Source organism: Ursus arctos, unplaced genomic scaffold, assembly GCF_023065955.2.
Source record: "Ursus arctos isolate Adak ecotype North America unplaced genomic scaffold, UrsArc2.0 scaffold_32, whole genome shotgun sequence".
Lineage (NCBI taxonomy): Eukaryota > Metazoa > Chordata > Mammalia > Carnivora > Ursidae > Ursus > Ursus arctos.
The window spans coordinates 16,403,985-16,428,005 of NW_026623008.1; the positions used below are offsets into that span (position 1 = coordinate 16,403,985).

General features: G+C 55.9%; 1 protein-coding gene across 4 annotated transcripts in view; it reads left to right on the forward strand.

Moving 5' to 3' along the window:
* The window catches only part of EPHB2 (EPH receptor B2), a 182,839-nt gene that overhangs the window by 116,503 nt on the left and 42,315 nt on the right, over positions 1–24,021 (forward strand). For all 4 annotated transcript variants that reach the window (XM_026517095.4, XM_026517097.4, XM_026517096.4 and 1 more), the window contains exons 4-5: positions 21,672–21,827; positions 22,963–23,298. In XM_026517095.4, the coding sequence (XP_026372880.2) occupies positions 21,672–21,827; positions 22,963–23,298 (492 nt within the window). The remainder of the gene's footprint in view (positions 1–21,671; positions 21,828–22,962; positions 23,299–24,021) is intronic.

Genomic DNA, 24,021 nt, shown 5'->3' on the forward strand with positions numbered 1-24,021 from the left:
CATCTTGCCCTCTCCTGAGGTTGACTGGTCCCATGTTGGGACTCAGACCTGGATTTTCTCACCCTCTGCCGTCCCACTTATTCCTGAAACTAGCTGATATCAAGTGCCCACCGCATACCCGGATTTGTGCTAGACTCAAAGACGAGTAAGGCCTGCTTACAGGTTCATGGTCTGGTGCAGAAGAAAGTCAAAGGGAAAATAATTATGGGGGACTAGTTAGAGATACACACACATTTCTGTGGGAACGTAGGGAAGAGAGCAACCTGATGGTCCAGGGACAGGGTTGGGGGACTGGGTGGGGCTTGAGGAAGACTTCCCAAAGTGGGGACATTGCAGTCAGCACTCAGCCAGCAAACACATGACAAACATGAGGCCCAGGTTAGAGTCCAGATACATGGGCCTTCCTTGGGCATCAGTGACCTCTGTGACCTAGGAGGTGACAAGAAGGCTGGGGAGCCACCCAGCCAGGGGAACAAGAGCTCGCAATGTTGACGAATGCGTCAATGTTGATGGGGCAAAGACGGGACTTAGGAAGAGTGGCTTAGGAGGTAGAAGGGGGAGTTTCTTGGTTGCTTTCCGAGTTGGGCCACAACCCAACAACGTATACCCAGCTTTGTGCTTTGTCTGGCCCCTGGTCAACTCACCCGGCCCTCCTGCGCTTGTGGTCCTCATCGTACTGCTCATTATCTAGCAAAGGTAGGTCTTCCCTGGCGAGACCGGAAGCCCTGATGGGGCAAAGACTGTCTCAGTTCTTACTAGCTGGAACTTGAACCCAGCACTGGCATGGTGCTTCCCTGGCTCATAATGGGTACTCAATAAATCTTGGATGGATGGATGGATGGATGGATGGATGGATGGATGGATGGACGGTCATTCATGGAGCCTCTCTAAGCCTATTTTCTCCTTTGCAAAATGGGGGAAATAGTGCCAACCTCAGAGAGATATTGTTAGGACTCAATAAGTTAATGCTGCTAAAGCCCTTAGAATATTGCTTGGTATTCCAAAACAATATTTATTGAAGGGATAATGATGACTGTTTAAACTCAAGTGCAAAGATACTCTCAGCAGATAGACCCTGATAGATGAATTTTGCATGCTCTCTGCCAGGATCCTTAAAAAAGAAAAAAGGCACCTAAAGTTGTTATCTGTAACCATTGTTAGAAATAAAATTCAGTGATTCCCAACAGGACAGTAAGACCTTAGTCAGGAAACCCTACAAGCCCTGAGAACATGGAAGGACAGAGCTAAACACTTTGTGCAGACACATTGTTCTAAGCACTTTACCCATTTTAACTCATTTAACGCCCACAATGACCGTATGTGGTAGGCATCGTTACCATCTCCATTTCTCATAGGGGTGAACTGAGACTAGAGAGGGGAAGCAAGTTGCCCAAGGTCACACAGCCAGGACATGTTCTGACTCTTAAGGCCACTTTCTTAACCACCAGGGAAGCTCCCAGTCCAGTGGAAGAAAGACAGCTGTAGGGGCACCTGGGTGGCTTAGTCGGTTAAGCTTCCGCCTTCGGCTCAGGTCATGATGCCGGGGTCCTGGGATCGAGTCCCACATCGGGCTCCCTGCTCAGTGGGGAGTCTGCTTCTCCCTCTCCCCCTTCCCTCCACTCATTCTGTCTCTCTCACTGTCTCTCAAATAAATAAAATCTGAAAGAAATGGAGGGAAGGAAGGAGGGAGGGACAGAGAGGGGGGGAGGAAGGAGGAAGAAAGAAACAGAGCTGTAGTACTGGGCGCCAGCACCCAGGGCAGGGTTGTGACCGACATCTTTCTGTTCCACGAGGTACCTGCCACATAGCAGGTTCTCGATCACGGTGGAGTGAACGAATGAACGGCTGAGTGAGAGAATCCGCACGCCACCCCCCCCTTAGCGCACTGCAGCAGGCTCTCAGAATGCGGGTAATTGTAGACCGAGGGCAGTGGGTTAGTGCCTAAATCATCCAGGGCGGCTGTGTCATACCGAAGCGAATGTCATGATCACTTTTAAAGCTCACTTAGGACCCGTGCCCGCTGCCCATTCCTGTCTGTCACCACCCGTAAGTGGCCTTGTCAGTTACTCCTCCGATCCTAACCAGGGCCTCCTTCTGTCCTGTCCGTCTTTGCAGAGCAGGAGGGAACCTGGCTGGCAGAGGGCCCCGTGCCAAGGGGACCAGACTCGATTCAAAGCCGGAGGTGGAGGTCTTGGCCCACTTCTGCCACCGCCATCCGTGTGACCTTGGGCAGTCACTTCTCTCTGAGTCTCGCTTTCCTCCTCAGCACCTCAGACATAATAATAACGTCCTGCTCACGGGTCCCTGTGAGGCATGGAAGCAGGAGGTGGGGTTGTTCTGGAAAGCTGGGATGTACGGGCTGGCCCAGGAGCCGGTGGGTCGGTCTTGAAGGTGGGCGCGGTAGGGAACCATAGGAGATACGAGTGGCAGCCCTGGGCTCTGTCGGCCCCAAGGTCACCCCTCCCGTACCTCTCACAGTGCCTGAAATGTCCACCGTTTGATTAACTCCTGGGATGGAGGCCTGCTGTCTCCAGGAGGGATCCTGTTTGAATGCTCACGGGCACAGCCAGTATAACATTTTGATTCCCTGGCAAAGAGGCGACCTTGGCCTGTCTCAGCGTGAGCTGAGTTGAGAGGGAATGAGACACGGCTGGGGGCAGAGGGCAGACACCAGGAGGTGGGCGAGATCTGAGACCTCGAGCAGGGGTCCTGTGGGACGTCGGCGCAGCCTGGGGAGCCGCATGCCTGGGGTTGGGGGAGAGGCAACAGGAGGACCCTTAAAATGGGGCCAGGAACTGCCGGGAGCAGCCTTCTTCCCTTTCAACTTTCTGCCAAGGAGCAGCGTGGCCACAGGCTCCACGCGGCCTGGAGAGGAGAGGCTCTGCCAGCCCCCTGGGCACCTGTCCCAGAAGCCTAATTACTGGCTCTCGATGGGCAGTCAGCTCGCTGACGGAGAGTCCTCGGGGAGGAGGCACTGCTCAACCAGTGAAGGGCTCCGAAGGAAACGCGTCGTGTTCCTTCCCAGAAGCGGAGCGCGGCATCTCGCCTTGCCCCCCTCTTGTGCACACGGGGTGTTACCGTGGGCAGAAGAGGTGGTCATGGGTCCTCGTGAAACCCGGCCCCCTCTCCACCCTCACTGTCATCACCCTGTCCATCCACTGTCACCTCTGCCTGGACCGTGGCTCAGCCTCCCCGCTCTCTCCACACAGCACACAGAGACCTGTTCCAATCCCTTTCCTGCCCAGAACTCTCCAGTGGCTTCCCGTGGACTTAGAGTCAAGCTCCATCTCCCGGGGCTTGGCTTCCTCCTCCCACTCTGCCCCTTGCTCACCCCTTCCAGCCACACAGGCATCCTGGAGGCTCTTCACACAAAGGCCTTGCTTGTCCCTCCTGAGGAAGGGCCTTTGCATGTGCTGTTCCATCTGCCGGCAGTCCTCTCCCCTGTGCGCTCCCCACCGCCAGATCTCTGCCCCAGGGTCTCAGTTCACATGTCACCTCCTCAGAGAAGCCCTCCCTGAGCACCCCAGCTAGGAGAGTCCCCCTCTAGCATGTCACCCTGTATATATTTGCTATCTGTTTCTTGTCAAGCTAGGGAACTAGCTTGTCTTGTTTACTGCCGTGTCCCCGGCAGCCAGAGCAGGGCCTGGCACCTAGTAGGGCTTCCGGACGGTCGAATGGATGACCGCTGCAGGAGACATGGTTAGCACTAACCGCCACTTGACAAGCCCTGCCAGGCCCATGGCACCATCCAGCTGTAACTTCATTTGGTCCTCACAGTATAAAACCTGGCAAGGGCATGTCCCCATTTTACAGCTGAGTAAAGGCCCCAGGGGTTCAAGCAACTGTCCCAAGGTCATGCAGATAGTAAGAAGCAGAGACCCAGATCTGTCCGAGTCTAAGTCTCCACTCCTACAGCTGTGTTATTAGAACAGGGGCTACTACCCTTGCTTTACAGACAACAGAGACTTGGAGAGACGTGCCCATGTGCCTAAGGGCGTCAGCCAGGAAGAGATGGGCTTGGGATTTGAACTCAGATGCTGCCTTCTCTACGGGGACAGGAAAGGCAGGACCCAGGCAGGTAGCTGTCTGTAACATAAGGGGCCTGGGCAGCGGCTATCTGGTTTGACAGCAGGGTCCAGGGCACAGAGCACATCCTCAGGGAGAGGAGGACGGTAAAACAATATTGAACATTTATTGAGCACTTACTGCATGCGTGGCAGTGTTCTAAATGCTTCATGTGTGCTAACCATCTTCTCGACAACCTTAGGAAGGAGATAGCTTTATTGTCCCCATTTTGCGGATGAGAAAACTAAGGCACAGAGAGGTTATGTGACTCACCCGAGGCCCCCCAGCCTGGAAGTGTTGAAGCAGAGTTAAAGCAGTTGCTAACCACTGTACCGTACTGCCTCTCTGAGGAGACAAAGCTGGGCAGGACTCCAGATCTGTCAGGTTGAGAAAAGGACTCCAAGCCCAGCCAAGTAAACAAAGCCTGTAGCCTAGAGCCATGGATTCCTCGGCTGTAAAACAGGGCCAGAAGTTCATCAGGATGTTGTAAGGAGAGGAGAGGAGAGGATCTGACAGAACTGAGCAAAGCCCCCACCCAGTCTGGAGCCCAACCCCTCAGGTAGTGAGCAAACAATGGGTAAGGAGAAGCACATGATGTCTGCCTCAGCTTAAACCTCTGCACCGTCGCTCACCGAATCGGTGATGTTGGGCAAGTGACTTACCACTCTGTGCCTGTATCCCCTGTAAATGAGGATAATTATAGTATAATTTGAGATCGTATGAATTAATCCACATACGGCCCATAAAACAGTGCCTGGCCCGAGTAAGCTCTAACTGTGAGCTGTTATTTATCGGAAGATTACAAATGTTAAAATATTAGTTCTGGCCTCTCTTGTATCCAAGGAGACTCTCTCCAACAGGCTTACCATGAGGTCAGAGAAAGTAAGCTGGGAAGCTATGCTCTCGAGCCCTCGCTTGGTGACAGCGTGGGCTATCTCTGCAGGCTGCTCTTCACCAGAAGTTGCCTCCCCACTCTACATCTCCAGTTTTTTCAAGGATTAGAGTCCTTCCCTATGGGTGCTAGAGCTAGGTGTTTGTCAACTTTATGAGCTTTCAGAGACAACCAGGCCTCCCCATTTTTATAAAGACTGAGATAAGAGTTTATGAGATTAGAGGTTTGTCATCGAACTCTGCTTTGATGTCTCTCTTGTGTTCTCTCTCTCCCTCCCCGCCCCCCCCAGTTTCCTCCTCTTTTAAAAATCCTAAGTGCAAGCTGGGAAGAGCAGCCCCAGGCCCTATAAACACACTGTTCAAATAAAGGAGACATTTAGGGGAAAGTGGAAGCATCAGTTAAAGGTGATCACTCTAAAATGACCATGTCTGGGCAATTTGTCATGAAGTATTCTAGCTGTTGCCAGAGATCATTTTTTTCTGTAAATCTTGCTGTTGGCTCATAATTTTCAACTTTTGACCCTTTAAAACTGAGGTGTGGGATTTTTACAAGCTTTGGGGATGGGGTGTTTTTAAAACAACCTTTTAAGAAGCCATCTATCCCCGGGAAAGGTTGGGATTCGGCTCGAAGGAGCTCTGCAGAAGAGGCTAGGATTCGCGGGTCCCTGCTCCGCCACGGGAGACTTTATGATCCAAGAATATTCCAGTCCAAGGACTGGGCCAGCTTCTTCCCGATTCTCTGCAGGCTCACAAACCATCACGCCATACCCAGAGCCACTTGACCTGTAGGTGGTCATAGAGACGTGGGCACACCGTCCAGTGCTGGGCGGGAGGCTTGTTGCTGCCCGCCCCTGCCTGCCTGTCCAGCCTCATACCCTGCACCCCTGCACGCCCAGACTCAGGGTTCCCGCTGCAGGTCCTCAGTCTTGCTGAGCAGTGCCTCAGAGCCACACTTTTGCACAGACCATTTCCCCTGCCGGGCAGGTCCCTCCTTTCATTCTTTTGTGTTGTCCTTCTTTTTTGTGTTATCACCTCCAGGAAACAACCAAGGGAAGGTCCCCTCCTCTGGCCTCCCAAGCCCAGCACCTCCTCCCCCCGTGTATCCCTTGGCACTAATCACACTGTGTGGAAACTGCCTGTTTCCTTGGGCATCTTCCCCACCAGGCCGGGAGCCCGTTGAGCTTGGGGGCCCTAGAGCCAGTCCAGGCACGAGCCTGGAAGACGTGAGGCCATGAGATTGAGTAGTTAAGACCCGGCCTTTGGCCTCAGATGTAGTGCCCCACTGCTCTCCTCGCAGCCCTGACGCTGCCTGCGGGGGCGTTACGTGTCCTTACTGAACCTTACTTCTATAAACGTGACTATCAGTGGTCCCTACCTTACAGAAGTACTCTAAGAATTGTCGACCGGGGCGCCTGGCTGGCTCAGTCGGTGGAGCGTGCAACTCTTGATCTTGGGGTCGTGAGTTCGAGCCCCACATTGAGCATAGAGATTACTTTAAAAAATTACTTTAAAAATTTTTTAAAAAGAATCATTGGAGGATACTAACACACTCTGTGGTATTAACTCTGCATCTTCCCCAGATAAGTCTTATTAGTAGACCCATTTTCCAGATGGGGAAACTGAGGCACAAAGAGAAGTTGAGTAACTTGCCTGAGGTCCGTAGGGAGAGCCAGGGTTCAAGACCAGATGGGGCCTGAGTCCAGAGCCTGTGCCCCTGAACACTATAAGCCATGGCGCCCAAGTGACTTACAGGGAGCCCTCCACCTGGCACATAGTAGGTCCTCGGTATAGATGGTGGCTGCCGTTGTCAATAATTGTTCATGGTTCTATTCATTTGATAGTCCATTTTTAGATGGAAGAGGTGGGACTGGTCACAACACAGGAAGAAGGACTTAAGAGCTGGAAGAGGGGAGAAAAGGGGAAACCAAGGAGAGGAAACAGGGAAAAAGAGTCAAGACTGGACAGTAGGTGGGCAGAGGCCAAAGCAGCAGGGCTCAGGCATGAGTTGGTGAGGGCCTGGGAGGCTGCTGGGGGGAAAGCGCAGAGGCCTCTGGGGTGGCCATCTGGGCACTGGCATAAGACCACCACTGTCTTCCCTGCTCTTAGAGAATGAAACCCCAAACTCCATCACTGAACACACAAAACCCATTGTGGTAAAACCCCAGATCAGCTTTCTTGCCTTGTATCCCACCTTTCCCCCCACACATCCTGAGCTCAGCCACCCTACCCTGCCCTTCACCCCTGTATACGTTTGCACACACCATTCATCTGCCTGAAATGTCCTTCATTTCTTCCGGCCCTGATGGACTCCTACACATCCTTTGATACCCAGTTCAAATGGCCCCTCCTCTGGAAAACCTTCTTTGATACCCCTAGCTGATCATACTCATTCTTCCCCTTCTTGAAGTGAACTTCAAGGCTAGTGTCTTATTCCACTCTGTGCCGAGTGCCCCACACAGAGCTGGATGCAAAGTCATTACTTAGGAAGAACTTGTTGGGCTTTTTATCGAGTAAATCCATCCTCAAATCAAGGGTGGGCCCTAGTAAAACCACACACACGATCACAGATCTCCAGTGTCCGGGAGAGCTAGAACACGGAGGCAGAGGCTGAGCAGAATTCAGGAGAGAACTCATCCTTCCCAGGGACCCAGACAAGAGAATGTTCCAGGGCAAGTGGGACTCTGGAACTCTGCTGTGGGCCTAGAAAATGCTGCCTGCAAGAGTTCATACCAGGGACCCCACTCTAAGCACCTCCAGCACAACCCAGAGATGGCTGCAAATGGAAAGCAAGCTGGAAGCCTGTCCACTGTCACTCACTGGACCTCCATTAAATGCGGAACTCAAGACTGACCCTGCCTGAGCAACAGGGAGGACGCTGGGCTGTCACTCTACTTCTACTCTTACAGTCTAAGACCACATTGGCTTTTTCAGCAGCTTTTGGCTTGTGGTCAACTCAAACCCCCAGATCTTTTTCACTGGGATGGCTGCCAAGCCACATCTTGTGCGTTTGATTTATGGCTTGGGTTAGCTAAGGCCCACTCCTGCTCCCCAGAAGCCAACAGGAGGAGGTGATGGTTTCTGTACCCCTAGGAGGGAAAGCGATCGCAGGCCCCCAACCCAAGAGCCTCAGTGTGAATGTGGGTAAGCTCCCCCCTCCCTGTGTGTGTTTCTAAGCCCTTTTCCTCCAGGCAACAAATGCCAGGACCTCTTGAGTGGGATTCTCATTAGCATTCAAGTCATAGGCCACCAGGGCTCAAGCAGACCAACTTTAGGTTCCTAGGGAAAGCAGTGATTCAGGAAAGCACCCAGAAGGTCAGGAAGAGAGAGGCAGGTGTTGGTGGCCTGGGCTCCTGAGTTTGCCAAGGTCCACATGCCCTAGGAAAGGCCCTTCATTGCTTTGAGCCTCCATGTCTCATCTGCAGAACAGGAGTGACGAATCCCGACCTCACGGCATGGTTGGGACAGAGGTGCCCAGGCAGCAAGTGTCCTCCCAAGCATAGTAGTGTCTGTGTGGGTCATGGACAGCGGGGGCCAAGTGGGCATCAAGTGCCCAATAATGTCCAGCTCTTCCCCCATTACCTTGAATGAGAAACTGAGGCACTGACCTCGTACCACCTTTGCAAATATTACTCCTGCTTGGCCAAATGTGCTTCTCCCCCGGGATCGTCTTTGTAAACGCCACCATTCAGAAAGGCCACACTCCCTAAGGTGACCCCCGCACACCTGCCTCAGCCCCTGGCAGTCACCTTCGTGGCCATCACAAACTGTGGACAGCGTTTGTGTTTGTCTGGTGTTTCTCTCCCTCCGTCACTGTCCTTGACCCTCGGCTCCATGAGGGCAGGGCCCCCGTCTTCCTTGCTCACCGCTGTCCCTCCCTGGCCTCAGCGCAGCCGGGACTTGGCGGCGTGTGGAGAGTGACCGGGAAGGTCTTTGGAAACGTTCCTCCGGACCTTGGCTACAAATCCAAGCTGCGTTAAAGAGAAGCGTATTTATTTCCCTGTGCCGCAAACAAGGTCACTTCCCCTCCCCGGGTCTCTGTTTCCCCAGCTGTAAAATGAGGTGTGAAATGAGAGACGGAACTAGCTTTTCTCTAAAGTCCTTCTAGCCCCCAAGACTCGAAGTCGGCACAGAAAGGGGGAGAAGACTGTATTGAATTGTATTGCCTATTGGGTTGGAAAAAAAAAAAAACAAAACGGCTTCTGCCAGGAAATCTCTCTCTCTGTGTCACTCTCTCCACTAGCCTGGAAAAAACTGTCCTGCACAGGCCCAGGCCTGTGGAGCCCATGCTGAAAAAGTCACAGGCCCCTCCTGCCCTGGGCCCAGGCGAAGGGGCCCCTGAAAGGTGTGTGGTAGCTGCTTCCCCGGGGGGTCCGGGGGTTTGTTGCCTTAACCGAGCACACAGAGCAGGTAAAAAATTCCAGACATGTTCTCCGCTGACAGCTAATTGTGTCCTTTATTAATGACCATGGCTTTCTTGGGGCAGGTGGGAGGAGGGAGGAGGCCAGTCTCTGCCCAGGGGGCTCCCTCAGGTGGAGCTGATGACCACATTTCTGGATCCCATAGAAAGGGAAGTGCTACGTGAGGTGACCCCGAAAATCCAATCCCTTAGCTGGAGGGGGGGAGGGGCCTTTCCCGGCTCCCCAAGCCCCGGCGGCAGCGGCTGGCGCCGACAAAACATTGCAGGGGTTTTAGAATCTGGCAGACTAGGTTCTGGGTCCTGAGTTGGCCCCTTAGAGCACAGGCACCGAAGTACAGTGGATGGCCTGAAGGGGACCGGCAAGAGCGCGATGGCCTGTGGGCAGCGTGGGCGATGCTCCCCGGCTCCATCCGGCCATAACCCCCCCCCGCCGCCGCCCCATGGCACCAGGACTGGGCCCACCAGGCCCTTCCTCAGTGACCCACTGCACCACCTGTCAATACAGCAGCCAGATGTGCCGGGGGACTAGGGCTGGCCCTGCCAGATGTGTCAGGCTTTCCAGCACATCCGGCTTCCCCTCCGGCACATCGTGATTATTATTTAACACTTGCTTTTCCAGCATCTGTGAGTCCTGAGGATTACAGGCTGGGAGGCTCCAGCGTGTCGATCCAGCTTAAGGTCTGGGGGCCTGGAGCCCACTGTTCATCAAAGGGCCTATTTTCTCAAGGACCCAGTGAGGACCTTTACAAGCCCTCTTGCCGTGACAGCCTAGAGCTGGAGGGAGGGTGTTTGTGGAGCTCTGTCTATTCCCTGCTTTGTCATCAGGATCCCATGTTAGCCTGGGGAGGAAGATGGGGTGTGCAGTATTAACCCCAATTATAGATGAGGGATGTGAGGCTCAGAGAGGGACACAGTGAAGAAGTAGCTGAGCTAGGACTTGAATCAGGCAGCAGAAACAGCACGTGCAAAGGCCCTGGGGTGAGAGGAGGCCTCATGGGCTCCAGGGTAGCCAGAGGGCCAGAGTAGCCAGAGCGGAGTAGACGAGAGGGAAAGCAGTAGGAGGTGAGTTCAGAGAGGTGAGGGGGATACAATCACATCACAGAGAATAGTATACCTCGATAAATGTAACCGGAGAGGTAAAGGGGGCTTTGTAGGCTCTTGGCATTTACTCTGAGGTGGGAGCTGTTAAAGACCGTTGAGCAGAGGAGCACTACGCCGCTGATGCCTGTTCTGCAGGATCCCTCGGGCTGCGGTGCTGAGAGCAGACTGCAGCCAGAGGCAGGTGCAGAGGTAAGCAGGCAAGGGTGGGAGGCAGGAGACCAGTGATCTGATGGCCACCACTCCTCTGCGCCTCTAGCCTCCCTTCCAACCTGGGTGTCGGGATTCCTGGGCTGCAGCCCAGGCTCCGTCAACCACTAACCGGCCGTGTGACTTGAGGCAAGTCACTGTGGCTCTCTGGGTTGTTGTACTCTCTAGGCATCAAGTGAGGAGCTCGGACCAGGAGATCGTGACTTCCGGTGACCCAGACCTCACGTGCCACCCCAGCCTCAAACTTCATGCGTCAGTGACCCTGAACTACCTGTAGCTCCCGGTACACACCAGGCCATTTCACGCCTGCACGCCCGTGCGCAGGCCGCCCCGCTCCGCCTGCGACACCCTTTGCCACCAGCGCCCCCGCCCCCCGCACGTGGAGAGCCCATGTTCTTCAGCAGATCTCGAGCTCAGGTGGCAGCTTCCCCTGACCCACTCCCCTTCCTCGGTGACCCTGGGCACTCTGACAGGCCATACCAGTCTCCAGGAGACAATAGATGAAGTGGTTGTGGACTCAGAGCTGCCTTCCAATCCCAGCTGTGTCTCCGAAACCGCCTAACGTTATTGAACCTCCGTTTCCTCCTCTGTAAACCAGAGATAATTCTATTTCCTGCTCCCAGGGTCGAGGTGAGGATGCAGTAAGACGTAAAGCCTCTAAGCCAGTGCCTGGCACCTCGTCACTGGGGGGGATCTGTGAAGCCAGATTCTAGCTACAGAACATGGCGGGTGGCCCTGCCCAGTATGGCCCCAGATTCCTGCAGTGGCCCTGGCCAGGACCCCAGGACAGCCTCCGGGCAGCCGCACGGCCCAGGGGCATTCCTGTCCACCCCTCCTGTCACCAACCGCTCCCTCCACCCACCTCCTCTGTCAGGGCCTGGTCAAAGCTGCCTCCCGGCAGCCACTCAGCACTTGAAAATGTCCTTAATTGCTTCACCAGAGTGGGGAGTCACCCTGCAGGCAGATAATTAAAAAGTTCAGAGCTTGATTAATTGGGAGGAAATTGGAGGAATGGGGCTGCCTGCAGGGCGTGCGGGAGCTCTTAGCCCCTGCGTGGGGATGGCGTGAAGGGAAGCAGGCCAGAGCCGGGACCCGGGCCTAACCTGGGATCCAGGGGCTGGACGCACTGGGCGTGAAACCTGCCTTTGCAGGTTGTGGGGTTCAGGGTCTGGCTCCCCAGAAGACTGTGAGCTCCACCCCTGCTACACAGACACACACACAGACACACACACAGACACACACACACAAATACAACTGGGGAGTAGACATCAAAAGACCCAATGGTCATGAAAGTCCTGGTTCCTCTGGCCTTGGGGCTGAGGCACCTACAGGCCTTATAGCCTGTCATTCAGTGAGGTGTCACGGAGGCTCTGTGCCAGGCAGGTGAACAGGGCAGGCTTGCTGGCTGCCTCACAATGCTCCCAGTGGGGCAGGTGGGAAGGTGGGAGGTAGAGACTGGTATTAACCAAGTGCCAAGAAGGATGAGGGTGGAATGGCTTGAGACCCCATTCCCGGGGGCACAGGGAAGAGCTCTGGGGGCTCCGACATGGTCTAGGGAGCTCCAGAGCCATAGAACTAAGTCTCCAGTCCACACACCAGCTGAGTGACCTTCAGCCTAAGATTCTGAGCCTCAATCAGCCAATCGACACACACGTCCTGAGGCCTCCTGTCCATCATGTCTCAGCCGCTGGTGCTGGGAGTTTCTAGACATTGCCAGTACCTGCTGTCCCCAGGCTTCCAGCCAAGTGCAGGAGGCAGACACTCAGAACCGTATAATCATGCAGCGGTAGAGGCAAAGCACAGGTGCTTCGGGAGCATGGGCAAGAGGCCCAAACCAGGTCAGGGTGGCATCCCAGGAGAAGGTCAGAAGGTGGTTTGGGTGGAGCTGAGATTGGAAGGATAAAAGGGAGTGAGCCAGGCTGGCGCTGGGGCAGAGGGAACTGCCTGAGCAAAGGCCCAGAGACGGGAGATGGAACAGAGCGGGCGGGGGAGCTGGAAGCTGCCTACAGCGCCCAGGGGCCCAGCTCAGAGGTGCTGAGAGCTCAGGCTGGCAAGGTGGGCCCTAGAGGGGAGGCCAAAGCAGGCTGGGCTCGCCACAGGTGCAAGGGAGCCATTGACAGGTCTTGAGCAGAGGAGGGACGCTACAGATGGCCAGTGTGGAAACTGGCTTTGGGAGGCCCTGGGATCCCCCCTCAGGCAAAGGGGAGACGTGTTAACACAGTTCCTGCTGCTGCCTTCTGACTTCTGTAGTCTTGCCAGCTGCTGGCAAGGATCCATAGAGCCTGGGACCCGGCAGGGGCCGGCAGGGGTAGCCTGGGCATGTGGGGGATGCGGGGGGGGGGGGGCCAGGATGACTGACATCCCCTGGGTGGTCCCAGTAGGAGCTACCACAGCAGGGGAATGAGCCTGAGGCACTCCCTCGACTTAACCTGGCCAGGCAGGACCCCCCTTCCTAGGGGAGGAGAGAGGGAGAAAGGGCAGGGTGGGGCACTCGTCATCAAACTAGAGCACTGAGGGCTTCAGAGAAACAGAAAGAACATGGACTGTGGAGGCACAGGCTCTGAGTGACTTTGGACAAGGTATTCCTCCCTATGGGCCTCAGTTTCCTCATCTCTAGAATGGGGACAATACCTCCTACTACACAGGGAGATGGTGAGGACTGAGTGAGGTTCTGAGCAGGGGAAGCTGCTGGCCTAGCACCTGGCAGGCACGTGGCAGGTACACAGTGATCGGGAGCTCCTCCTAGCCCAGAAGCTGGCCACCTGCTTCCGGCATGGCTGTGCCCATGGCACAGTGGATCAGGCACCTTGCCCAGCTCTGACCGGGGCAACTGACTCCACTGGTTTAACCTCAGCGGCAAAAGCAGGAAGCATGCGAAATGCAAAAGCCACTATACATGAGGAAGACCCCCCCCAAACCCCTCTTGCTCCCCGGCAGGAATACCACAAGCTCAGCTCAGACATACTCACAGCACAAGGCCCTGAAGAAGATGCAAATCAGTTTATCTGCAGCTCAAGGAGAACAGAAGACCCAGGGTTGGATGCCTGAGCCCATGCATGGCCCGAGTTCCACAGGTGGCAGAGGCCATAGAGATGGTCCCAGCCGTACCCAGAGTGGGCAGGAAGGGGCCCGGGCTCACAGAGTAGGAGAGCAGGGAGCCACAGGGCAGCCGAGCCCAGCCTCCCCTCTCTGGGCCCAGGACTCTCCTCTGTCCACTCAAACCCCTCTCCCCAGCCCAAAGCCAGAACGAACGTCCTGGAGATCCGAAGGCAGGAAAGTGAGCCAGCTGCCCGTCGAACCGGTCACAGCTGAGCCGGGAACCCACTCCCACCGCTCACAGTGGCCAGCCGTCAGGCCTGGTTAAAGGAAGGTGTGCCAGCCCCCTGCTCAGCCATGGCCTCTCACAGGCAGGACCTGGGCCTTTGTCTCCATGTCGCGGTGTCTGACACATAATCGGGGCTTAATACACGCCTATTGGATAAATTCATAATTCAACATCTCTCCAACTGGACCCACGAGCCTGAGGGCAGGGACCACAGCGTCTTTGTCCCTGCATCCCCAGGGCTTAGCACATAGCAAGTGGCGGGCCGGGAACGAATGGAGATAGTACAGCGGACACTTGTGTCGTGCTCAGTGGGAACCAGGCAGGCCCTGCTGTACGAGCTTCTCTGGATTAACTCACGCAATCTTCCCCCCAAACAGAAGGTCGGCGTGATCGTTCTCCCCACTACACAGACAAGGGAACGTAGAGCGAGGGACCTTGCCCTCCGCCACATTGTTAGCAAGAGGCAGGCCCAGGATTCAGCCCTGGCAGCCAGCTCCACGGTCTACACCCAGGTCCACTTCCATCAGGCCTCCTGCTTGGGTTCCCAGGAGCTAGATGGTGAGCCCGCCTCTGCCCATGGAGAAACCCTCTGCTCCACAGGACCCCCAGGAAGGCAGAGAAGCTCCTTCCTCCCCCACCAAGGCCTGGCACACTGGCCCTGATGGAGCACTGGACTCCGCTGTGCCCTCCGTGGTTTGGGGATTAAAGCAGCATCTCTGAGAAGAGAGTGAGGAGCAGGGTAGCAGGTCTGCCAAGGAGGCTGCAAGGCTCACCCAGTGCCAATTAGCGGCCCCACCGTGCCAGGTCCAGATGGAGCCCTGCCTCGGCCTGACTCAGGGCTCGCTCGGTCAATTATCACCTATCCCCGGAGCCCAGGGGGCAGGTGGGGAGAAAATCTGTTTCCCCATAATCCTCCCTCCCTCTCCCGGCCGGCTGCCATCCCTGCCTTGGGTTGCCTGGCCAAGGGCTCTGGGCGTCTGCAGAAGGCGGGTGCTGGCGAGCTGCTTCGGTCCTAGGTTCTGTGTTTGGGGGTCAGGCTTTGCCTGTGTCTTGCTGAGTAATCTAGCAAGCCCTGTCCCCTCGTAGGCCTGACCACATGGTCTCCAGTACTGACGTTCAAGCCACCCGATAATTTCTACGTCCAGGAGTAGCCAGGCACGAGGTCTTTGGAATCAAAAAGACATGGAGTCAAGCCTTAGCTCTATCATTTAGTAGCTATGTGATCTTGGCCCAACATTTTGCCCCCTCGGGGCCTGTTTCCTCATCTGTAAAATAGGGGGGTGATAATGGTACCCCTTCAGTGGGTAGTCATGTAGATTTCATGAGCAAATCCGTGCAAATCACCTGCACTGGGCTCAGCACCTGGAAAGCATGTGATTAATGGGAATTAGGATTGCCCTTGCACGCTGGATGAGTTAACGACAGCTGACATTTACATAGGACCTGCTGCGTGTTCTTGTGCCTATCAGCCCGTCAGACCCACAGCGCCAGCCCCTGAGCCCCTCACTATCTGCTTGGGGAGACAGACCTGCCTTCATTTAGCAAACTGAGCTGACTGAGCACCTACTATGTGCCACACCTTGCACTAGGTGCTAGGGATGTGGAGATTAAAGACCCAGCGCCTCCCGCAACCAGGGTTCGCCAACCAGTGGGCAGCACAGAGATGAGTCACCTATGGGTTAGGTCCGTGGTAGGACGGGGCTGGTTGGTGCCGGTTCGGCTGGCAAGAGCCGACTGTGCTCATTTCTTCCCAACTCAGCGGTCAGTTATGTCAGATGGGTAGCTTGGAATTTGCCCTGGTGGGAGCCTTTATGCCACAGAAATCAGCAAACACAACAGATCAGGGCATTCCCCACTCCCCGCCACAGACAGCCGTGTACCAGCACACCACTGCCCAGAGCGTGTGTCCGGGGTACTGAGTGGACGTCGGAGGTGTCTGCTGTGGAAAGTGGAGGCCGGCCTCGCAGAAGCATCCATGTCAGACCCCTGTCCCAGGTGGCAGGTTGATGGGGAGAAGGGCATTCGGGCAAAAGCACCTGTGTGTGTGTGTGTGTGTGTGTGTGTGTGTGTGTGTGTGTGTGTGTGTGGCCAGGGCATCTAGGGAATTACAAAGAGGTGAAGGGGGTGACAGATGGGCCCAGAGAAGTGTACCGGAGACTTACCAGAGACAGAGGGCATTCCTGGGACATGGGACTTCCAGTCTGAAAAGCAGGATGCCTTGTCACCATAGTGGACAGGCTCCGGGGACGACCTGTGGGGACCGAAGACGAGAAGTAGAGCAGAATCTGAGCAGCCGCGGGGCCTGGTGAAACTGACAGGGTCATGGTGGCATTCACTGGCCACGTATTTTCTCAGGACACCCATAAGGGGCATATTTGTTCATCCAGCAAACGTATGTATTGAGCACCTACTATGCTCCTACCAGTCTTCCAGGAGTTAGGGAGCCAATGAGAGCCAGACAAACCTGGTTCCTCTTCCCCTTTGCAGGCACTTCCAAGGCAGGGAAAAGACAGCACACAAGTTTATAAACTGTTTTCTACTATAATTACAACTTGTGATGAGGGTCAACAAAGGAAACAAAGCCTGAGACAGAGTGTCATGAGAGAGTCCACGGTGGTCAGGAAAGGTCTCTCTAGGAGGTGACATTTTAGCGGGGGCCTAAAGGAGGAAGATCAGCCATGGGAAGCAGGGACAGCGCTCTTGCCAACTGAAGGCCCTGGCGCACAGTGTCCAGAAGCGACAGGAAGACCACAGAGCCATTCTGGCGGGCCTCGTAGGCCAGGACTGGGTGTGGGGTACTTCTCAGTGCCTCCGGGAGCCCCGAGTGAGTTTAAAGTAAGCAGAGTGTGGTGGGTCCAGTTCATTCTAATCAGATCTCCCCAGCGACTTTGGGGGGTTGGAGGGGAGGCCAAAGGGGGGGCAGGGAGACCCACTCAGAGACTCTGACCATACCCACACCTTGCAGGTGTCATCGGTCCCCTTCCCAAAGGAGGGGACTGAGCCTGCCAAAGGGGCAGCCGCCAAGTCTGTGTACTTCCCAGCTCTGTGCGTGAAACCCGGACGCTGGCAGGACTGGATGCCCTCCCAGCTGAGAAACTCAGAGCAGCACGGCCCCTGGGGCACTGGGTGCTGAGGGCAGGCAGCTGTTCCAGATCTCTCTGTGGGCGAAGAGGTGGCTGACCGGAGCTGAGGCCCCTCACACCCCACCAGTCCCCCAGGACACCTGGGATCAGACTCTGCCTCTGCTGCCCAAGAGCCATGTGTGTCTGCTCTTCTCTGGGCGTCCATTTCCTCAAATGTCAGATCAGGCGGTTGAGCTGCATACTCTCCGGCTCATCACTCCATCCATCCATCCCCCGCTAGGTACCCAGAGTCTACTGGGAATTGACAGTCCAGCCAGGCACTTACAGATTCATGAGTAAGTAATTAAAATAGCCACCTCGATCCTGACTGATGACTTAGGGAAGGCTTCCTGGAAGAGGTGGTACCTGCGTCAAGTCTCAAGGGGGTGTAGGAGTTTGATGACAACGGGAGGGCATTGCAGGGAATGAGGGCAGGACGGACAGAGGCCAGAGGTGTGGAGGTGGGCCTGGGGCAGGCGCCATGCGTAGTCGACTGCAGCGGGCACGGGGCTTGGGGTGGTGGGCACTGAGAGATGGGCAGGTGCCCGCCCTGGGGTCCTGGAGTCCCTGAGGAGTCTGGGGAGCTGTTGCGGATTTTTTTTAACAGCGGTTTTATTGTGACATTACTCATGTGCTAAGTTGTACAATTCGGTGATTTTTAGCGAAAGCACAGAACTGTGCGGCCATCCCCACGATCAGTTTTAGAACATGTCCATCACCTCAAAAAGAAACCCTATTACCCATTAGCAGTCGCTCCCCATTCTCTGCTCTCCCTGGTCCTTGGCAACCATTAATCTGCTCCTGTCTCTATAGATGGCTATTCTGGATGCTTTTCTATAAATGGAAGCACACGCTATGTCGCCTTTTGTGTCTGGCTTCTTTCATAAGCACAGTGTCGTCAAGGCTCATCCATGTTGTGGCGTGTATCCATACTTTATTCCTTTTTATGGCCGAATAATATTCCATTGTGTGCCATTGTGGATTTTTAAGTGACACGGAAAGGTGCGTCCTTTAGAAAGCTGGCTGGGGGGGAGATGGGCAAGAGGAAGCCAGATGGCCACTCGAGGCTAAGGAGTCAGTAGGAAGAGCTTTCTGGATGCCCTTAGGGGTAGAACAGCAGCAGAGAAGAGCCAGGATGGGATGCTGCTGCAGGGGCGGGGGTGGGGGGGAGATCTGATCGTTGGCAGCAGGGGGTGAGGGTAGGGAGGAGGCATCCAGGGTTCCTAGTGACTGGGTGGAGAATGATGTCGCCTTCCCAGACGAAAGAGCGGGTTTTACGAAGCACCGTGCTGATCGTGCTGATGGATAGAGAAACCACAGATGCCCAGTGGGAGGGTGGAGGCGTGGCCGGGGAGCACACCTGACAAGGGAAGGCTTCTGGAACAGGCAGCCAGGGGAGTCTGAGATGGGGCAGGACATGGTGACAAGAGAGGACAGCCAGGAAGGCGGCCCAGATGGAGGGGCTGGCACGGCCTGGAGGGGACAGTGGGCAGCCACCCACTACCCGGGCCCAGGGAATGGCCAGCAGATGGAAGAGATGTGCTAAGCTAGGCAGGCTCTTGCCTGAAAGGGAGCCAGGAGGGTCCTGATCTTGGGACCAAATCCCTTTGGCTTCTATGTGGATGACCCTAGATCCCACAGGAGCCCCACCCCCCCATTCTACAGGAGAGCAAACGGAGGCTCGGAGAGGTCATCTGCTTACCTGGAGCCGAGTGACAGCCTATGTGCCCTGGCTGGATCGTGCCGAGATGGCGGCTGCCTCCTCAGCCAGCCAGCAGGGAAGGTTCGGTGCCTGAGAGGAAAATGAGAAGGTGGAGGGCAGGAGCACTCAGGACCCCAAAACCAGGGCAGCAGTGTGGCAAGAGCCCTGGGCGGGCCGCCAGAGCTAGAGCTGCCAATCCCTGCCCAGCACTTGTGGACCATTGACAAGAACGCGGGTTGCACAGGACAGTGTAGTGTGGTGGTTAGGGAAGCCTCTAGAGTCAGACCACCTGAGACCAAGTCTCAGCTCTGCCGCTCTAAGCGCACATTCTAGCAAATTACTTCACCTCTGTGCCTTCAAGCCCCCATCTGAAAAGGGGAGGGATAACCTTCCCTCCATCACAGGGCTGGGTAAGGACTGGATGAGTTACTATGGGTTACGTCCTAAGAACAGTGCCAGGATTTCATAAGAACTCAGTAAATGCTGGCTGGTTCATATTGACACTCTGACACCTTGGTTTCCCCATCTGTCCAGTAGAAGCCTTAATAACCCCCCAGAGCACTCATCGCCATCCTCCCTGGAGTCACGAGTGCCTGATGGTTCTATCACAGTCCTTCTTCTGCCCTTGGCTGGCAGTTTCCTAAGGACTGACTGGAACTGGACTCGAGATCCCCACGGGGCCTGGTCAGGGTGGCATCAGCCAGTGTCTTGTTAAGTTGGCTCCCACCTTCTGGAAGCCACCTCCAAAAGGCAGGTGCACTAGGGCCCCAGGGGGAGGGTGCTGTTTCTAGCGTCCCAGGGGGAATCGTCTGGGCGTATATACTGAGTTCTTGTTTTATCCAGCAAGCCCTGAGATTGCAACTACAACTTCTCCCCGCCCCACGCCAGACACCGTCCGTCCTGTGGAGTCCTTATGGCCACTTTATGGGGTAGATGCTCTCATCTGGATGAGGAAACTTCAGCTCAGAGAGGTTGAACTACTTGTCTGAGGTCACCCAGCAGATTGGTATTTGAACCAGATATGGTTCAGAATGCCAGGAACTATTCTAGGCATTTTTGCCTGAATTTAACCAATGTAATCCTTGCAACAATTGTAGGAGGTAGGTACTCTTGTCCCCACTTTGCAGATAAGGAAATAGCTCTAGTGACCGGCCCGAGGTCACACTGCTGGCACAGGCAGAGCGGGGCTTTGCCAAGTAGCCAGCACACTAACCCCCATTCTTCACTGCCTTTCTGTCTGCATGATGCCCAAAGCCCAAGCCCTTCCCACTTCAGCGGGCAGCTTCAAGAAGTATGTGGGGAGCATGTGCTGAGTGCCGGGTTCTGCGCTGGGCGCAGGGGAACGAGCTGTGGGTCAGATGTCGCTCCCATCCTGAGGGAGCCAAGCGCATGGCCAGGGGACCCCTTGATGAATGATTGCGGCGGGGGCGTAGGACTTTCTGAACTCAAGTAACGTAAGCATCAAGGAGGGTGGGCCTCTGAGGCTGGAGCTGGTTGAGGGGAGGGCAGTTTGCTAAGATTTGAACGCGGAGGATAAGCTTGAGGGCCGGGGCTGGAAAAATGATTTAGGGAAATTGATGTTAGCCATTTACATGTGAGGAGGTGACACAGCGCACAGGCCCGGAATGGGATCCAGGCGAGCGCCTCTGGCCGGTACGCGGTTTAGCCGCCTTTCACCCCAACGAGGAACTTGCCCGTTGCAAAGCTCTTCCCTGTCCACCTTCTTACTTATCCCTTAGGTGATCTCCCCTCCCCAGGCTCCACAGCAGAGCTGCGATGATGAACCCCAGTACGCAGAAGAAACTGAGGCCAGGAAAAGGGCAGGGCCTGGATCCCAGGCCTCCTGATGCCCAGCCCAGGGCTAGGGTAGGGTAGATTTGCACACAGGTCCATACCCGAGTGGTCATGGCTTGCAGACCTAAGCCCTGAGCTGCAGGGCCTGGACCCACATGCCGAGCATCCCCGCAGAGCAGGGAAGAAGGCCAAAGCCCCAAGAGCCCAGATCGCTGAATGCCCATCAAGTGCGAACACTTCCCCCCTCAGGCTGTCCCTGGTACTGCAGGCTCCCTTTGGTGAAAGAAATGGATCCAACACCTACGGGTAGTAACAGCTACTGTTCGTCGGGCACCTGCAAGGCCTCGTGCCATGTGCCTGACACACTGGACCAAATTCCCCCAGTGGCCTTCAGAAATGGGTCTTAGGATCATAATTTTACAAATAAGGAAACTGAGTCTTGGCCTGGTTAAGCTGCTTGACTACAGCCCATGGCTAGCACAAGGCCAAGCTGAGACTCAAACCCAGGTCTGTCTACTTCCAAAGACAGTGTTCTTTTCTGCTCTACGACATCACATTTCTATGTGGCCTGCGCTGTACTAGGATTTTTCTGCTGTAACGTAGTCATCACGATCCTCCGGAAGCCAGGAATCTAGTAACAAGAATCAGGGCTCAGCCAGCCGTCAGTGAGCAAGACTGGGCCCTGGGTCCTGCCCCAGACCTCTTCGGAGTCTTCCGAATAAGTCAGGATGGAGCCTAGAAGCGGTGGCACAGCCAAACTGGAAAAGGTGCAGAGGGATTGCTAGAGGCCCCAGCTGAACCCGTAGACAGCTTCCGAGACAAGAAACCAGCTAGCCTGGAACCCTCTGGGCACAGAGAGGACTGCCCTGTTGGAGTCTGGAGACCCCCCCAAGAGCCTTAGGAGATGGGGTTTCCCAACAGTTGCCCTTCATGGCCCCTCCATGATGCTGTGCGGTCCCTCCAAGAGACTACAGGGTCTCCCCACCCCTTGTGGCCCCTGAGTCCTCATCTGGTTTCTCCAGCGACTCTCCTTGTCTTCTCTCCCAGGTTGCCCATCTGGAACCTTCAAGGCCAACCAAGGGGACGAGGCCTGCACGCACTGTCCCATCAACAGCCGGACCACCTCCGAAGGGGCGACCAACTGCGTCTGCCGCAACGGCTACTATAGAGCAGACCTGGACCCCCTCGACATGCCCTGCACAAGTACGCTCGGGGCCCCTGCAGGGCGGTGCCCCACTGCGGCCCGAGTCCCCCCCAGAAAGCTCAGAGCAAGGGGTGGGCAGCTGCCTGGCTCCCGCCAGCCTTTCCTGAGCGGGGAGCAGCCAATCACCTGGTGGGAGGGGAAATGGAAAACTGGTTGGAAAAGGACCATCCTGGGGTCGCTGCGCTGCCAACGCTCAGCGACCGTGGAGCTGGCATCTGGCTCCATCCCTCCGCCTGCCAGTCACATGGAGGATGAAGTCAAGGTCTTGATTCACAAAGGGACGGTGAATGGGAGGCTTGGCAGAAGGAGAACCAACACAGGTGGCGTCTGTGGCAGAAAAGGCTGCCCAGTGTTCTAACCTGGCAGCGGCCGCCTGGATCTCAGGCCAAGGTTCTCTAAGAAAGGAGGGACTAGGAGGGCAGTCTTACCACCCCTGCATCAGACAGGAATGGAATTCAGATGCAAGCGACGGAGAGCTGACCCCAGTGGCTTAAACCGCAGGACTTTACTCTCTCACAGAGCAGCACCCCGAAGATAGGCAGTCCTGGGATATTATGGCCAGTCCATGGAGCTCTCTGGGCCCTGGCTCACTCTTTCTGGGCTGCCATCCTCAGCGTGTGGTTCCTATCCTTCGAGTCACTTCACAGCCTAGGATTGCTGCTGAAGCTCCAGCCATCACACACATTCTAGACAGAGGAAGAAGGAAAGGGGCAAAAGGACATTTTACAGCAGTCTCCTTTTAAGAAAAAGTCCTGACCAACAAGTATATCAGTGGCCATCACAGGAGGCTAGGAAATTAGTCTTCTAGCTGGACACTTGCCACCCTGAATAAAATTGGGTTCTGTTAGAAGGAAGAAGGGGAAAGAGATGTCGGGTGGGTATGATCCCCAACACACAAAGACCGGCCCTAGTAACAAACACCGAGGAGGTTAGAGTCCAGGGCAAAAGCGTTAAGCAGACGTGCAGCAAGATGAGAGTTATATTCTAGAAGCATCTCTCAGGTGCATGGAGGGAAGAAAGGATTTGAAGGAAGCCTTTGGGGGCCGGGGCTAGAGCCAGGGCAGCGGGCAGAGAGCCGTCCCGTGGGAACGTGCCTCCACGCCCCCGCTGACCGACACCTCTCCCCTCCCTCAGCCATCCCCTCCGCGCCCCAGGCCGTGATCTCCAGCGTCAACGAGACCTCCCTCATGCTGGAGTGGACCCCGCCCCGCGATTCCGGGGGCCGCGAGGACCTGGTCTACAACATCATCTGCAAGAGCTGTGGCTCGGGCCGGGGCGCCTGCACCCGCTGTGGGGACAACGTGCAGTACGCGCCCCGCCAGCTGGGCCTGACCGAGCCGCGCATCTACATCAGCGACCTGCTGGCGCACACGCAGTACACCTTCGAGATCCAGGCCGTGAACGGCGTCACCGACCAGAGCCCCTTCTCACCTCAGTTCGCCTCCGTGAACATCACCACCAACCAGGCAGGTAAGCGCTTCCGGTGCCCGCTCCGGGGGGCGGGGCCGTGGACCCGAACGGGGACCCTGCCAGCCCCGGGCAGAGACTCCCTCCCCTCCGTGGAGTGGCTTCCGCTTCTCCAAGGCCGTGCTCACCCGGGAGAGAGGTAACACGGGCTACCTCCGCATGGCCGTGGTGTGTGTGACAATTGCCGTCGTTTGGTGACCATGTCCTGTTGAAGGTAGGCGTGCAGCTTCTACAAAAAGGCCCCGTGCTCAGCGGCTTAAAGAACACAGAAAGTCCGGCCTCCCTCATTAAGAGTCCAGGAGTGAGCCATCTAGGCTCGCGGGTGGGTCGGATCCACTGGGAGATTCCGGGACCCAGGTTCTTCCGTTGGCGTCAGCCACCCCCATGCTCCCCACCTGTGTGTGTGCTGGAAGGTGAGGCCCAGAGGTGTCTGTCTGCAGGGAGGGTGGGTGAGTGAGGACCCAGGGAAGCAGGAGTGGAACCCATCCCTTCTGTGCATGGTCCCTGGAAAGAACCTGGTCACGTGGCCTCACCAAGCCACAAAGGAGGCTGGGAGATGTGATCCTCTCCCAGTGGGCAGTGGGGAGACAGCCAGTAGATATCTCGCAGTTTCCACGGGCACCTTCTGGGAGCCTTCAGCCCACCCCAACCCAGCTCCAGCAAGCTTTTCTCCCTCAGCTCACCTTTCATAATCCTTTCTGGGATCCCACATCACCCTCCATCTTC